Genomic DNA, 16,654 nt, shown 5'->3' with positions numbered 1-16,654 from the left:
TATGGATATCTCAGTAGGTGAATGCCTTGCATAGTATGGGTTGAGAGGTAGTACCCATAGAGTCCAGGTAGAGGGTGCCGAGCCTGTGTAAGATAGTAACCTCCTTTGTCACTCTTTATTCCAGTCTTGGCTCTCTCTTGCCTGCAGTAATGCTTGCCGTGTTGGATGTGCGGCTGGCCTGCTTTGTAATAATCAAAATATGTCATTATGAACCAATATGGTTTGAGGGATATCGGAGTCCCATCTGGAAAAACAAAGCAATAGTGTAAGGCCTAAGCAGTAAAATTGCCTGCCTCCACGCAGAGATAAGCAGCATAAGGAACATACCATTTTTATCGTATTGTACACACACACACACACACACCACAACACACACACACACACACACACACACACACACACACACACACACACACACACACACACACACACACAACAACACACACACACACACACACACACACACACACCACACACACACACACACACACACACACCACACACACACACAACACACATCATGCATGGAAAAGATGCCAATGCACGCTAAATTCCTCTAAGCATCTCTCACCACACACATTACCTTCCTTCACAGGCCATCCTGAGCTCAGTGAACACGTGTATATTGCTGTATGTGTAGCCTTAGCCGACATGATGTTTGTGTTTGCGTGGTTCCCAGCCCTGTGTTGTTTCTGGCTCACAGCTGTGCCCGGTAAACAGCATGCAGCCCGGAGACGTATGGGGGGACTCCGGCGCCGCCATGATCCTTGCGACGGCTTGATTAAAGAGCAATCGCTGCCCCCGCGGCCGCCTGAGAGGAGAAAGGGGTGGCATAATCAGCCGTACGAAAACACTGTCTTGGGAAACACGCTTTATGTTAGAAAGTTTATGAGGGGGGAAAAAAAGTTATCGAACGTTCTTAAACATTGGACAAAAAGCCCAATTATGAGGTGGCTTTTGCGTTACATTTTTGCTCATATCTCGTTTTTACTTCCTGTCCTTGGTCTGTTTTCCTGCCTTTCTGTGATTGTCAGTCCTGGCCTTTTTATTTCACCTGTTCCCCCATCAGCCCTGCCAATGACTGCACCTCTGAACACCCTGCACTTCACTCTTCTCAGTTCTGCTTGCTGTTAAGTTCCTGGTTTTTGTTAGGTTCTTGTTTGTTGCCGTTATCTGAAGTGCTGTGCTCTCTGCCGCTGGGAAAAAGGCTGAAGATGAAGGCTAAAAGTTCCTGTTCCCTGCATTTGGGTCCACCCTGATCCACTTGCTGTGACACATTTTGGTACCGACAACATTGTTGCTTGGAACATGAAGAATATTCTAAAGATTTCTTCCGATTTGTAATATTTGCTATCGACCAGGTTGTTGGTGTGGATGAGTCAAGTTAAAGCCTTTAAGCCAATTTTCTGCGAGTCTGTTTTAAAAGTGGCATTGTCATGCTCTTCTGAATTCCTCCAGGCAAACTCCTTCACACTGTGAAGAGCAAACTACACTGTCTCTCTCAACCAAAACCGAACCTCGCACTATCTAGACTGCACCCCACGCAAGCTCTGCATCATCCTCTCCTCTCCCTTCTTTACCCTTGTTTCCACATCATCCCTTTAAGAAACGTGGCACTGGCCTCCCATGCTGTGATTTGATCTAGTCATTCACACCCAGGACATTTTTTTTTAAACATACACTCCAACATGTGCATTTTTATGAATTGGTCAATTTGGTTGTTATTCCTTCACTGCGGGAGTTGGGCCCATGTATCCTCGTCCAACAACATGATCTCTGACCCCAAACCATGTCAGCAGGGAATAGTGTATTCTTACCATCATATCGGAGATCTCACAATTAATAGGTTGGACTGGAGTACTCCTTTGTGCGTCCACTCCAATCCTCCATTATATTATTTCAGTGGGATAATCCAGATGAAATGTATGTTATGAGGGTCTTGATCATCTTCTTCTTCAGGTGAATCTACGGTCTTGCTGTTTGTCTGTGTTCTTCTATTTGGCAAGCAGAGCTGCTGAGATGCAAGAAAAATGTCCAACCTTGGTCTGACTGAATAAAATATGATTCCTGTTCCTATCGTATGGCTATGTTTTGCCACATGGCTAAAAAATAGTGGAATGGCTACCTCGTTAATTGAAAAAACCCCGCCCTGACCATAAACTATACATTGTCGATAATTAAAAAGCAGATAGAAACCTATTTGCAGTAGCACTTTATGTTTATTGTGCTTATTGTAAGTTTCTTTGTGATGTCAAATTCCGCGGCTGGGGCCCAATGCTGCTGTGATCCATCGAAAGAAAAGGAAAAGGACAAAGTAGATTATCAAGTTGTATACCATAACCGAACCAGCAGAGCGACCACTTACACGTGACCTGGATAAAAGTTGACGATACCAGATATTTTCCATAGCTTAACAGATGGAATGACAGGAAAAAGTGATTCTCAGCTTGTCCAATATGATTCAGCAGCAGTAAACTTAAGCAGAGGAGGGAGAAGAAGTTGCAGAAGGCATATGGACCATGCCTCAAATAAAATCTCATTAAAAACTGGATCCAAGGTGACTGGCACAATTCCTATGTATATCCAAACATCGAAATAACATGTCACAGATCCACTGTACACCTGACAAAAATGCAAATCATAATATTTACGGACCATAATAACTTAAATAAAGGGCTTTTGAAAACCAGATGCTTTAAAAATACAACATGTAGCAGGCTAAACGCTATTGTCGCTTTCCTGTTCTCTTGATGCTTGTAGCTTTAGAGGTTTCCAAAAGGAGAACACTCAACAAAACAACAACATATATATATATATATATATATATATATATATATATATATATATATATATATATTACAACAAGTATTTTTTTTGCGTTGTCTTTCCAGTTACAATGTGGTCATTGAAATTATGACTTTGACAGTTCATGCCATGGACTCATGGTCCATGATTTCTCTCTTTCTCTTCTTTTTTGAAATGTATTAGTCAAGTACTCCAGGAAGAAAACACACAAGTGTGGAGCACAGTTCTGTGTGTTGTTGTGAGTAATCGCCCCCAACGGGCCTCTGTGGTGGTGTATTCCTCCGAGGCCTGAAGCCACAGAGGTAACGGAGCTTTACTGGCTCTTGCTGGCACAGGACTTGCAGCACTGCTGTCCGTAGAACTTGTGGTTACACACGCCGTGCTGGGGAACCAGGTGACACCAGCTGAAGTGGTCCACGCAGTTTTCGTCTGCTGAGAAAACAAAATAGATAAGGCACATTTAAGAAGCAGTTTAAACCAAAATTTGATTAATTACGTAATTGATTGATAAATAGTTCTGCCAAGAAATAATGTCCCAGAAACCAGAGGTAAATATTTAAATTGGTTATTTCATCCAATCTTTAGTCTAATACCAAAGCATACTTTATGCACAATTGGCGACACACTTAACCTCACATTGACTAAATACAGTATTGATTGTCCTTCCTCCTTATCTTCCAACCATTTGGACGCAGACTTGCATTTCCCCATAACGATGTTGTTTAACAACAGGCGTAAACGGACCTTCGCGCGCTATCAAGCAGTGAGCGTGAGATGTCCTGTTCAGATGACGTCAAATCCAACGGGATGCCATAAATAAACTACACAGAATCACACTACACACCTACGCAATGATTACATTCAGGCACACTGTAGAATACAACCTCTTTGGACAATTTATATACTTATTGAAAACAAGCTACAAAATGTAATACCTTGGAAAATGCAGTTTAATACTTTTTAATAGCCTTCATTTTGGCTAAATTGATCTTTTAATACTTTTTAAGACCCCGTGGACACCCTGGAAGAAATGAAGTCCCAGAAAATTGACAGTTAATATTACAGTATGGCGTCTAGTAATTCAGGGGCTTGCAAAAATAATCTATGCCTTAATGCCTCATAACATCACAACAAATTGTGAATACATTTTCTTTAGATACAATTTTTAGTTTTTTTGTAAATAAATTGGTTATCGCCTCTGCTCAATATTTAATATATTTGCTAATATGTCACCCAGGTATATATCATTCTCTACCACTGTTGGCCTAAAGCACATTAATCAAAGTCCTGTGCTAGGCCTAGGATTTCATAGGTGATATTATTTTCTATCCTGTACGTGAAATGACCATTTGAAGTTTTCTTTCAACGTTTGAACAAACACACCGAAGCCGATTTGGAGTCCGTTAGTTTTCACACAGAAGTGGCATCTTTATGGATTCAAGCTCTCAGGTTAAAGGTCATGTTTGTGTCAGTGGAGCAGAGAGGAGTGAAGAAGGAAGGATGATGAAGAGGATAATGATGAAGATACTCACTGCCGGAGGACGAGTCGTTGTTGAAGTCCAAGGCTTCCACGATCAATGTGTAGGATCTCTGCACAAAAAGACAGAAAGAGGGAAAATTAATACATTTTGATCGATTTTGTTGAAGGTTTTATCATTTCAAAACAACAAACTTTTATTAAAATTCTAAGATTTGCAGTTGTTCTATGTTTATATGTTGGATACTTATTGGATAAAACTTGGAAAATCTAATGTCGTAAAATTGTGAAATATGCCCAAACCTACAAAAAACTGTTACGCAGCGTCCACACGGCGGCGTGCGTTGAAGCTTGCCGGTGGGCGTGTCTGAAACTCGACCAACAACCAATCACATGAATCTCCCGCCCCGGAGACACAAGCACGCGGTTTGATTGGCTAGCGCTTGTACTGGCATATGATTTGATTGGCTGACGCTTCTGTCGGAGCTTCATAAGTAGAACTTCTCAACTTTAGAAGCGAGCAACGAGAGCAAAGCGAAGCGACGGAACCACAATGCAGTTCGGCAAAGCGGGACGTCACCCCATTCAACGTGAATGGGAAGAAGTGTTGAAGCTTCAACGCACGCCGCCGTGTGGACGGGCCGTTAAGATGGATATTGGCATTGGTCCCCCGATAACACTTCATTTAATACAAATACAATTTGAAGAAATTGGATTTGATACTTGAAGACTATTCATCATAAATACAAATATTTAATAGAAATTAAACAATTCTTATAATTTATGGTGTTAAACATCCTACCTATAGTATATACAACTGCTCTTAAAGTGCACATCAATTGTACATGTTATGAAATTGTCTCTTCAAAAGAGACTGCAGCATTCACAGAATATTGACTTCAGATTTAAATATAAACATAGTTTTCAGGAAAAGCAAATATAGGATCAGTCTCTGAATAATAAACACAGAAGAAGTCAACTTCTCTGAACATTAAGTATTTCATGAGAAAGACTCAAAACTAAATAGTCGTGTCACTGAAACTTCCTAAAGTCCCTAATTTTACTGCACAGAGTATGTGTGTGTGTGTGTGTGTGTGTGTGTGTGTGTGTGTGTGTGTGTGTGTGTGTGTGTGTGTGTGTGTGTGTGTGTGTGTGTTTTGGGGTTTTGCGTCCCATTATTTCGGCTTCACTTTGAAACTCTTTGTCTCTCTTAAAGCCACTGTCGCTCTCACCACTATCGAATGACAGACAGAGCAGAGCCAGTGTGTGTGCGCGCGCGTGTGCGTGCGTGCGTGTGTGTGTGTATTGTATTGTGGTTTGAGGCTTGCAGAGTTCTCTCTCGCGCTCTCTCTAGTGACACTTTCCCTCCAACATTCACACCATTCAAACGCAGGGACTCCAGAAATAGGAGCAGGGAAACACAAAGACGGAAGAGAGTGTTTTGTGGGCTCTTTGAGAAGACTCATTTAAGTTTTAAACATGGAGTCTGAGGAGATTATGTCTGGTCTTCCCTTCTTCAATGGCTTGTTTGGGGGTTAAGACCTATGGTTAAGACTCAGTTTTGAGGTGAACTTTATATGTTAAGGCAATATATTTGCCAGTCAGAGTCCTCACAAGTATAGAAGTACATTCCTTTGGGTGATTGGCAGGTTGCAGACTCCCTGCGGCAATAAATATGGATTTGAGTAATTCAATTCGAATGCGATCTGGCTCATAAAACAACAGGACATTATTTAAGCATTGCTGATATTATCGGGTAATATTAGCTCCTTGTTGCAGAGATAAATGATAGATCAGTGAGATGTCCTTCAAAGAGATTACAGAGCAGAAAGGCTAATGTTATGTTTGAAAGTTGGACAAAGTATTTCAAGCTTGTCTTATAGAACATTTTACAACTCACTGCATAAACTTAAATGTTCCTGTTGTTCCAGGGTGCTTTATCCCTTCAAGAAAAGCTTGAACAGAATCCCAGTCATATCTCTCCTGCTAACATCAGTCCTGTGTGAAGAGAGCTCAGCACTAACACCCGACCAACATCCAAAACCGCAGCGGGAAAACTGCCAGAGCAAGAGTGGAAACCCCAGAAACCTGTTGACATGATGAGTTTCTGGTTTATGTTAAATCAGTGCTCTTTGATTAAATAAAAAAACATGCTTTAAATGTGCCTGAACTTCATCCTCGGTGGTCTCACATCATCCTGTCCACATTTATTAAACCCTGCTGGTGTTGGCGTAGATCCACAGCAGCTAGATAAACTCTGTCGCCCCAACACTCAGCCCTGCAGGAAACCACAGTGGTCCATGTAGCTTTCAGATTAGCGGTTAGCTCGGGCTGTGATGTCGGGCTATCGAGCGCTCAGAGCAGCCGACAGGATTATTGGACCATAATGAGCCATAACAAACATCACACAGGGGATTCACTCATGTCTTATACGTTTCCTGTGTTCTCTTTTGAAGATGGAAAATGACGGTGGATTTACACACCAATGTCTGGCGTGGATCTTTGATGTGTTTGCAGCCATGTGAACTCAACGATATGTTCATACAGACCCCACAAAACTGTTTTCCATCACACAATCAACAGCTCCAGAAGTTTCACTGAGAGGCAGATTGTTTTGCTTGTGTGGAGTTTGGATTTATTACATTGACTTCAGGTGACTTGCAGTCTCCTTTGTTGAAGACTCTGTTATAGAATCATTGCAGTTTTTCACAACCTAGGTATTTTTTGGTTAGTTTTGTCCATTGTTTCTATTATTATTATTATGAACAAAACCGTACTTCTCTAGTTAATATCTGAGCATGAGGTAGCATCACTAAAAAGATACAACAACCAGACAGGTTGGTCACAAACCAACAGTTTATCCAGATAATAAAATACTATATTGTTTCGAAGACAAATGTGAAGTAAAATCACCTAAAATCTTACTAATTATCCCTCATTGTACACAAACTCTGTTCATATGACTTCAGTTATTACAGGAGGTCAAAGTTAAAATGTGACCTATCATGCAAAATGCACTTTTGTACCTCTTTTATACATGAATATGTGTCCCCGGTGTTTCAGGGAACTCACCAAGTGTCAGAAAACACAACCGTCTCTCTTTTCCTCCATACCCAAATCTCTAAAAACGGGTCTTTAACGGATCTGATACAGACTGATCCAGATTTGAAATATCTCTGACGTCAGAAACAAGGTGCTCCGCCTATATGGGCCACTCTCCATACATCAGGGGAATGTGGGGTTGCCGTGGCATAGTAACAGCATGGTAACATGACGCTCGTGCCACGCCCCCCTCCTTTACAGGGGGGCGTGGTCAGCTGCAGCTCATTTGCCACAGAATCAGCCCTTGTGAAGACAGGGTTGGAATAGAGCTAATAGAGCGAAATGAGGCATGGCTAAAATGCATGATCTGTTATGTAGATGTTTTATATAGGTATGGCCCTACAATATATTGTTCAAATATAGCATGATAGGTCCACTTTAAAACAGGAAGTTAGTTTGTAAATTGTGATTTATTTTTACAACAGATCATTTGGGTCATAAATGAACAGTTCCCATACTTTTTCTCAAAAAAAAGGTTGTCTAGTTTTATTTTTGTTTCCACCTGTCTCATCGCCTGATTGTTTGTTTCTTCACCCGTATGACCTCTTCCCAGAGAAACCAGTTTTAGCATCATGTTCCCGCAAACACGGCTTTCCCCTAAATATGGAAATGTCTCTTAACCACATTCTTTCTCTTTCAATTCAGCTGAGGCGTTACAGCAAACACTGAGAGGGGAAGTTTGGACGTGTTTACTTTGATGTTTACGAATGCAAGCCGGGCTAGCATGCAAAGTGTGGCGGAGCGTCACCAAAGTAAGCTGTGAGAATCAAAATGTAATCACTAATGCATATAAACTGAAAGCAGGAGCGTAGGGTTTTTTCTGCAAGTATGAAAATGCACTGAGATACATTTTGATGTCCAGAATCATAGATGCCACTTTGTCAATCTCAACAGAAGATTTGTATTTATTGTTGTGTTTATTCTACCCAAAGTATTACAAAATATGTCATCCTTCATGATGAGTCATTGTTTGTGGCAGCTGAAAACCAAGCTTGTTTGTGCTTTCCACATATTTTCTTTCCTTACCAACAAGATTTTGAACCAGAATCTAAAACCAGAACGAATAAAAAACACGACCTCAGTCTTACAAATCTGTAAAAAATCTTCCCGATTCGTTCTGAGTGGCTCCACACAGAGCGTCATGCCTCCAGTGTACCAAAGAGCTGTTTACCTCGACGCCACATAACTGTCACTAAAGCAGAACCGAGCTAACGTGCCGGAGCTGTGACTGAAAACCCTCAACAACTCTTGCCACATCCTTGCGTCACCTCGCTGGCTGACACAGGATCTGGGCGTCGGGCTGATGACCCCGCAGGAAAAATAAATGTCTTGCCCACCAAACATAGTGGGTGGCACCTCAAAAACACTTTGATAATTAGATTTGAAGACGAGAACAGGAACATGACAGCTGCCAACAGGTTCCACTCACTTATGCCAAAACATCTACCAGCATTCGACTGTTGGTGATTTCCCGTCACTCCCCGTCCCTTTGATTGTTTGATTGAAGAGGTGGAACTGCTTTCTCTGGCTGGAAGCTCAGTGTGGGAAAATACTTTGTGAGCATTCAGAGCCAGGCGACATGTGGAGGCAGGTCCAGGCAGAGAGGAGGAGGAGCGCTCAAACTAAAACACTTCCTCTATTTATGTTGTGTTAGGGATTTTATCTGACGTTATTAATAAAGCTAGAACATTTAAGACTTTTTGAGGGTTACTTTAAAAACAAAAACATTTAAGATGTCACTCAATCTGTAAATAATAATTATTTCCATGTTTCAGTATCATAATATATATTTGTTTTGTTCTGAAAAAACTCTTTATCCATCAAATGTATCCATTACACATTTCCAGAGGTGACGTCCCTTTGTCTGACCAACAGTACAAAACTAGACAAATATTCAGTTTGATATGATAATACAATAAGATAAGAAAATAAAACTACAAACCCTCACACTAGAGAAGCAGAATACTATTTTTGGTGTATATTTATATTTAAAACAGTCATTATGTACCTAAAAGGAATTATGGACTACATTTTTCTGTTACTGAACTAAAAAATCAATAGTGTGGTTGAATCAAATAAACCTGTTTCCATCACAAATTAGTATGATTAAAATGTGTAGTTTCATTATTTTATAAAATATTAATATATCTTCACACCTACGGGTCAGGTTATCCTGAAACCTTTGAAATGTAATCTACACGACAGCATGAAACCTGGTCTCTTTGGTGACCTCCTGACCTTTCCTCTTGCACTAACTGGAGGCAGAAGTCCCCCTAGTGCAGAGGAAGCTTATATCAATGTCTTGATCTCCTTTCTGCCCCTTAAGAGAATGTACATTTTTATGACCTTGTGAAGTCACAGAATTTCATAGAGTACCACCTTCAGAATAAACTGTCTTTTCCCATGCTTTGAAATAAAGAATTGAAAGTGTGTTTGTAGTGAAGTTGTAGCTCCAGGTGGGTCAACAGCACAGTGACAGTAGGGGAGATTTCAGTATGCATCACTAACTTTGCTCTGGTTGCCATTTTACTTTTACTAACCCACCTCCACTACTGTCTCTCTTGCGGCGGATACATTGTTCCACCGCCCACCCCAAATCCCATCCCTCCGCCCCCAGCATTGTCCCATAAGCCCCGGCTGCAGCCCAGCAATGGTCCTGCCCATTGTTCCCATAGTGCTCTGCTGATATAACCCAAAGAAAAAGCACAGAAAGAAACAAAAAGGATGAAGCTGAGATCAGCATCAGAAAGGCTGAGACACCGAAAAAAGGGTTTAAAAAATGCTAAATGACAAGATAGGAGTAGGGAAAGGATTTTAAAAAAACACAAGGGCTTTAAATTAAAAAGAGAAAGGGGAATGACTGAGCAAACCGGGGACTCTCGGATGAAATGCCGCAGATTTGGCACGACTTTCCACATGCTAAGCTGCCATCAGAGCTCCAATAAACACGACTGACGCAGGCAGAGAGGCGGTTTTGTTTAGTTCTGCCAGTTTATAAAAAAAAAAAAGAAAAGGGAACAACAAAATCAGAAACCTCATTCTGCCCGACGACAGCTTCATTTAACATGTCAGTAACCAGGGTCAACACCAGGAATGTCCTACAGCCGGCCAAAAACGAGCCTTTATCCCCCGCCACGCTGAGAGGTCAGGGGATAACTACCACAACAACGCAGGGAAGAAAGGAGTAGGTGCCCTCGGCTATCCTCAATGCAGCGCCTCAACCAGAGCAGTTTGACCTCATTTGTAGTTCCAGGCAGGAAACCACAGCAGCCACTGATGAGCACATGAAACCCAGCCAGTGTCTGCTGAGGGAGCACCACAGGGATCTGGACTCAAACCAGAACAACTCTGAGGAGGATCAGAGAAAGAAACCAGCCAGCTCCATATTTGCTTTTAGTTCCCACAGGGACAATACACAGGAGATAGAAATGAAACCTCTCTTAGGAGCTCATAACGATCAGTCAAACCAGCAGATTCATGACTCAGGATTCTGGTATCAAAAAGGTCAAATGAAATAATGAAATTCAGTTTTAGTTGTAAAGGTTTACGCATCTAGTTGGTATCAACAGAAAGGCTTAAGGTGTTCAGGTAACAGTTTGAAGGAAAATTCTCAAAGCAGAGGAGGCTAATAAATGTTTCAGACTTATTCATCTTTCAACCTGATAACTCTTTAAGGAAGGACAAAAACACTTATTTGCACTATAGAACTTTTTCTAACAACTTCAATCCACATTCCAAGTCTCCTGACCTTTAAAGTCCCAAAAAGTGTTTTTTCTGTTATCAAAACTATTCCCAGCTGTGGGACTAGTAAAGGATTATCCTATCTTATCTTGTGACGGTGAAATATCAGAGAGATACTGATGCTTTCCCTGACTCACCGCCCGTCTATGCTGCAGATCTGATAAAGAATAAAGAAAGAAATCTAGAAAGAAAATCTAAATAAAGAAGTAGACCTTAAATAGCCTCAGCTGAAGGCAAACTATTTAATACCTTCAAAAATGTCCTTTCCGTTTGACTGATGAGCGGAAACTTCCTCAGTCAAACAGCAGAAACTGAATGAACACCGGAAACACAGCACATCTGTCTGAGAACTGATCGTCACATCCTGATGTTGATAAAGTTCTGATCCAAGTCTTTAGTCCAACAACTGAACATCTGGCTGACAAAGCAACAAAACATGTCCATAACCAAACTTTCTCAGACACAAAAAATGAAACATCCAAGCAAAAAGACAATCTTTTAACTCACCGGCCAAGCGAAGCTGAACGGCAGCACGATCCTGGCTCTGGCGTTGCTCTTGGCATTGCGTAAAGAAAAGTTATTTCCACCGAGCACGGGGGTGGAGGCGGTGCCGAAGCTGCAGGGCCCGGCCGAGGAGATCTTCAGCTGGTACTCCTTCAGGCACACCCGGAAGTAGGTGTCACATTCGTCCGCCGAGCATCGCCGATCAGTCACGTCCCGGGGTCCGTCGCAGCAGGCGCCGGTCTGCAGCTGACCGTTAACGTTCTGCATCGACAAAATCTGGAGCTCAAAGTGTCCCGAAGCTGAAGAAACCTGCAGAGAAAGGGACGGACAGGTGAGTTCAGAGGGAGGAAAGAATGAAGGCAACAAGTCTTTTAAAGTCCTCATTGGTCCAATTAGTTCTAAGAAACCATGAACCATCGTCAAGATCGACATGGGACTAAAGAAAGGTCCAGTTGTATAGATTCTGCTGATCTCAGGTCTATGTGTTAAACACCCAGATTCTTGTGTTCGTCTCTTGATTAGATTTGGGGTAATGTCTAAACCAACTAATTCAAATCTTCACTTGAACTGGATCTGACTGTCCTTGGTTCCCTTTTGGATCTGGTGTCTTTTGTTAAGAAAATATATTTATCCACATCGGGTTTAGGAAGGTTCCTGATTCAGTCTAAAGCGTCGGCCCAGTGAAGACATCTACTCTGCCCATGTGTTCAACTTCACTCTTATCTTGCAAAGAGATGCAGCGATATCTTGATGCACATATTGGATATCAGATGATTTTTTTACTCAAATAGCTAGATAGGGTTTCGGTGACAAATGGGCCAACTTGATATTGGAAACTATTTACATACATATATATTATATTGATTAAGTTGTCATTTCTTGTTATACAAAGCTAGGAGAGCCATGTTTGAGTCAAGCCTGCACACAGTGAGTCATACAGGTAACCTAACGCCACTATCAGACTGGTATTCAAAAAAACAAGTCAGAACGGGGCATCCATCATTTTTGAAATATCCAAAAACCTAACCAACTTCAACTACCATGGATGAAGGCAAGTAGCAACACCGTATGATGGGAACTCCTAAGAAGTCCTTTTCATTTTTAAACTCAGGTTTTTTCTCCTCAAATCCCCCTGAAACAGATCCAAACTGATTGGAGGAAATCACTACAGGCCGAGTACTACTCTGCATGACAGGTGTACAAAATTGTTGATTGGCCCTAAAAGTTACAAGAAATGCATGACAATCTCATATTTTTAAAATGGTTGCAGCTCTTCATTTAATCTAAATTATGTTTTATACAACCGTTACCCCAAAATACACCGTGAAATATTAAACTCTGGGTTTTCCCCTAGAATTTCACTAGTTTGAACAAAGATTAGACAAAACCCGTGAAGCTGTAGAAGAAAGCAGGCATGGAGACAAAGCAAAACTATCCACTAACTAATCCATTTGTTGATCGGCAGTAAGTAATTCGGCAACGATCAAACATCAAAGGAAAGCATTCATTTCTGACTCCAAACTCCATTTGTATATTGTTGTTGTTTTAGAGGCGGAAAAAGATGTAAATAATTCCACCTGGATGCTTTTTCGTAACAAGCTCTAAAACGACAGCTACATGTTCTGTACAGGAAGTGTAAAAATAACCAATGAGAAGAAAGCTAAACTTTATAAAAACAGGTGAAAAGTGAGAGCACATAAAGTCGCTGAATGAGTTGTGGTGTCACAGAGTTCAACTGCTGCAGGAAACACTGCTCTCGATACTTTTACTTTACGACTTCAGTGTTCCCTGCAGGATCTCTTTCACCCACAGCAGCCCACATTGAAAACTGATTACCATAAAGGAAAAGAAGGATTATGATTAAGAAAAACAAAGTCAATGTTAGTCCAATGATTGATTTTAACAACAGTTTGTGGCCAGTGCAACGCATGAGCCCAAAAAGAGAGTCCATGTGATCCCAAGCTGACCAAAAACAAATGGAATTTATATCCTTGTGGAGCTAGAGTCCCATAAAAAATGATTTATCGATGCACACAACCGTAAATGTGAATTAATGGTCCTTTAAATGCTGTAATTACAGCCTCATCTTAAATGTTAAACTCCTGAATCACTGATATCAGAGAAGACTGAAGAAATGTTGTGGGTTTTTTTACCCCTTAAAGTCACTTTTTTCGAACACAGGACAATTTCATGTGAATTTTAAGAATTTGTTTTGGTAATCCATTTTTATATTAAAGGATTGACTGTTTTCTGAGAGCTACACCACAAATTGCAAATACTTTGAAATCCAGATAAAGTGAGGATTTATCATGATATTCCTATAAGAGCCGACTTGAGAGCATTTAGGATATTTTAAGTAACTAAATGCAGCTCTTTGTGCCTTAAATGTTAGTTTCTCCAGGCACGTGTATATTAATATCAACACATTTGATAATGCATTATACGTTTGAAAAGTAAAGAGTCCAGCAAATTTCTACTTGACACGACTTTCTCTAACTTGGTGGAAAGTGCTGATTTATGAGGATGTCAGGAAGATAAATCAACATCATTTCATCCAGAACGTGAAGAATTTTTTGGTTGCATTGCTCAAAACCAAGCCAGTTGCTGTTTAAATATGACTCGAGTCTGGGGTACCTGTATGCGGGCAGAGAGCAGCAGGGTCTGCAGGAGCAGGACCGAGCTCCGCGTCACAGTCATGCCGGTGGTGGGGTGCTGCTTTTCGGCTGTCGGTGCTCAGTGAGAGTCGGTGCGTCCCTCCACTCCGGGTTTATTCCCCTCCGGATGGGACATGCACAGCTTTACTTCCCAGAAAAAACCTCCACAAATTCCTGACAGAAAATATGCGTCCCTCGTCCTTCCTGTAAGAGAACCTTTTGTCTGCTATTGTCCTGTTTTTTATGTTTTTGTATTACCACTAAACGCAGTAGGAAACCGACTTGTCTGCAGCTGAAGCGCGGACAGCACTTTGATCCGTTCAGAGGAAGGCTGGGTAATATCCACCAGAAGGGTGCGGGGCTTATTATAGACCACACCCCCTGGTGTATATTAATGAGCAGCGGTTTGTTTACAGTCAGTTCACATGGAGGTGCAGAAGTGCCTTCACGCATGGAGTCCAAAAAAAAACAAAGCTGACATGAGAGGGGTTTATCGTCGGAATGATAATTCTAGAAACCGAAGAAGAAAGTAAAGATGACTGTTTAAGTTATTTTTCAAATACGGACCCTACTTCTCACATTTCTGTAATATCGTCAGTAATGTTGGTGTCGTGCTGCTGCTACCTGTACGGTGGCTCCGAAGGGTCAAAAACAACTAGCTTTGAACTGAAACCAAAGGATTTTCTTTAAATTTAGCACATTATATTTGTATTATAAGCTTCAAAGTGCTGGAAGAAAAAGCATTTTTTGTAACAGTATGTGATGTCTTTTTACGACTTAAATGTGCGGACAATAAAATGTTGCAGGTTTGTTTGATGCATTTTAGTTTTGATGATATATGAAGTGGATATCTTGTAGGTGGATATACATTAAACTAAAACTTTAGGGGCTTCTTCATAAATTCTAAACCAACTATATATAATAAACTGTGCACAAAAAAAAAGCATATTATCTGAGGTGCACAAAATAAAACTATAGGTTTTTTGGGACCGTTAAACATTAAAAAAAAAAATCCTAATTTCAATGCTGTGTATAAAGTAAACAACTTTCAAAATAAAAGCCCTTAGTGATGTCACAAGTCATTTACAGATTCCTGCAGTTACTGTCAAAATAACCACCTGATGATCTCAATTTACATCCGCCACCTTCATCACTACCACAATCACCCTCATCATCATCATCTAGGTTTAACCTCATTTCAATTAATCCACTTTTACAAACTTAGTTTTTTCTTCATCCCTCGTGTTTTTAACATTTTATTTTCCTAATTTTGGACTTTCTTAGTTGTGCAAAAATCTCAATGTATTTCTGATCATTTAGAGCAGGGGTGTCAAACTCAAGGCCCGGGGGCCATATCCGGCCCGCGAATTCATTTTATGTGGCCCCACAAGAGCTTGCAAAAGATATGATATGTTTATTATACGATTACATGCCACTTTACAGAAGCGTGTTGCCCATACATGGAGCACAATGCATCTCAAATTTGACTTTTTTCTCAGAATTTGATTTTTTTCTTCAAAATATGCCTTTTTTCTCAGAATTTGCCTTTTTTTCCAGAATTTGGCTTTTCTTTTTAAATCATTTTGTGACATTCTCACTGAAGAGACTTGCAATTATTTGCCCTAGACTTCTGCTTTCAGACATAGTTAATTATTAAGTTATTACCCTATCCAATAATAATCCAATGCAGAGGCAATAATGTAATATGATACATTATTTTATATATATTAAATATATATAAATGTATTTTTATATTGTCTTAAAGTTACAACCGGCCCTTTGAGTGCAACCATAATGCTGATGTGGCCCGCGATGAAATTCGACCTGACGACCCTGATGTAGAGCGATCATGTTTAAAAGCAATAGACAGTAAAACACACACAGAATAGTACACTTTCAAATATCTTATTTCATATTTAAATCTTTTTTGTATTTATTAGAAAATACACAAAGACAGCACAACAAGGAGATTACTAAACATGTGGATAAAGGTACAAGTGTGATGAACAATGGATGTAAAAGTTGTTCCTCATTGACAGAAATGCACACACTAGAAAACGTGAGATAATGAGAAAAGATGAGATACATCTTATGTGAAATATGTAATGTTGGGAGTGGAGGAATGAAAGCAGGCAGTGGAGGAAGGCGAGGGAGGGAGAGGGGCGGATGGGAGGAGGGAGAGGAGGTTGAGGTGGTTGATGTTTCTTCATGAAATAGAGCCTGAGCGACAGAACAAAGGTAGCCTCCTCTTTATTCTCAAATTAGAGCAGCTGGGCTCTTTTCCCTGGAGGAGCCCCATGAATAGATTATTGGACTGTTGTCACTGAAAGAGAGACAAAACACTCCCCCCCCCACTCCTCCTCCCTCACCC

The 16,654-nt window shown here is 40.7% G+C and overlaps 1 protein-coding gene and 1 long non-coding RNA gene across 2 annotated transcripts in view; both read right to left on the bottom strand.

Moving 5' to 3' along the window:
• The window catches only part of LOC104966127 (uncharacterized), a 7,067-nt gene extending 6,000 nt beyond the window's left edge, over nt 1–1,067 (bottom strand). The window contains exon 1 of the long non-coding RNA XR_800625.1: nt 1,055–1,067. This is a non-coding gene — a long non-coding RNA (uncharacterized lncRNA). The remainder of the gene's footprint in view (nt 1–1,054) is intronic.
• Nucleotides 1,068–11,623: 10,556 nt separating this feature from the next.
• Nucleotides 11,624–14,580, bottom strand: LOC104966128 (protein jagged-1b-like). The gene is made up of 2 exons (XM_010795278.1): nt 14,264–14,580; nt 11,624–11,938 (listed from the first exon to the last, which is right to left on the bottom strand). Exons 1-2 carry the CDS (start codon nt 14,324–14,326, stop codon nt 11,624–11,626), a joined length of 378 nt encoding a protein of 125 aa, XP_010793580.1. The 5' UTR covers nt 14,327–14,580.
• Between the last annotated feature and the right edge of the window lie 2,074 nt (nt 14,581–16,654).

This window comes from Notothenia coriiceps, unplaced genomic scaffold (genome assembly GCF_000735185.1).
Source record: "Notothenia coriiceps isolate Sejong01 unplaced genomic scaffold, NC01 NC01_scaffold00037246, whole genome shotgun sequence".
In the NCBI taxonomy this organism is placed as follows: domain Eukaryota; kingdom Metazoa; phylum Chordata; class Actinopteri; order Perciformes; family Nototheniidae; genus Notothenia; species Notothenia coriiceps.
Note: the sequence above shows the minus strand (reverse complement) of the source record. Positions and strands in the feature narration are given on the sequence as shown.

Bases quoted from the DNA above. Each gene is read 5' to 3' on its own strand.
- LOC104966128 (XM_010795278.1), bottom strand. From the start codon at position 14,326: ATGACTGTGACGCGGAGCTCGGTCCTGCTCCTGCAGACCCTGCTGCTC. The intron at 11,939-14,263 runs GTACCCCAGACT...CTTTCTCTGCAG, and splicing joins TGCTCTCTGCCCGCATACAG to GTTTCTTCAGCTTCGGGACA.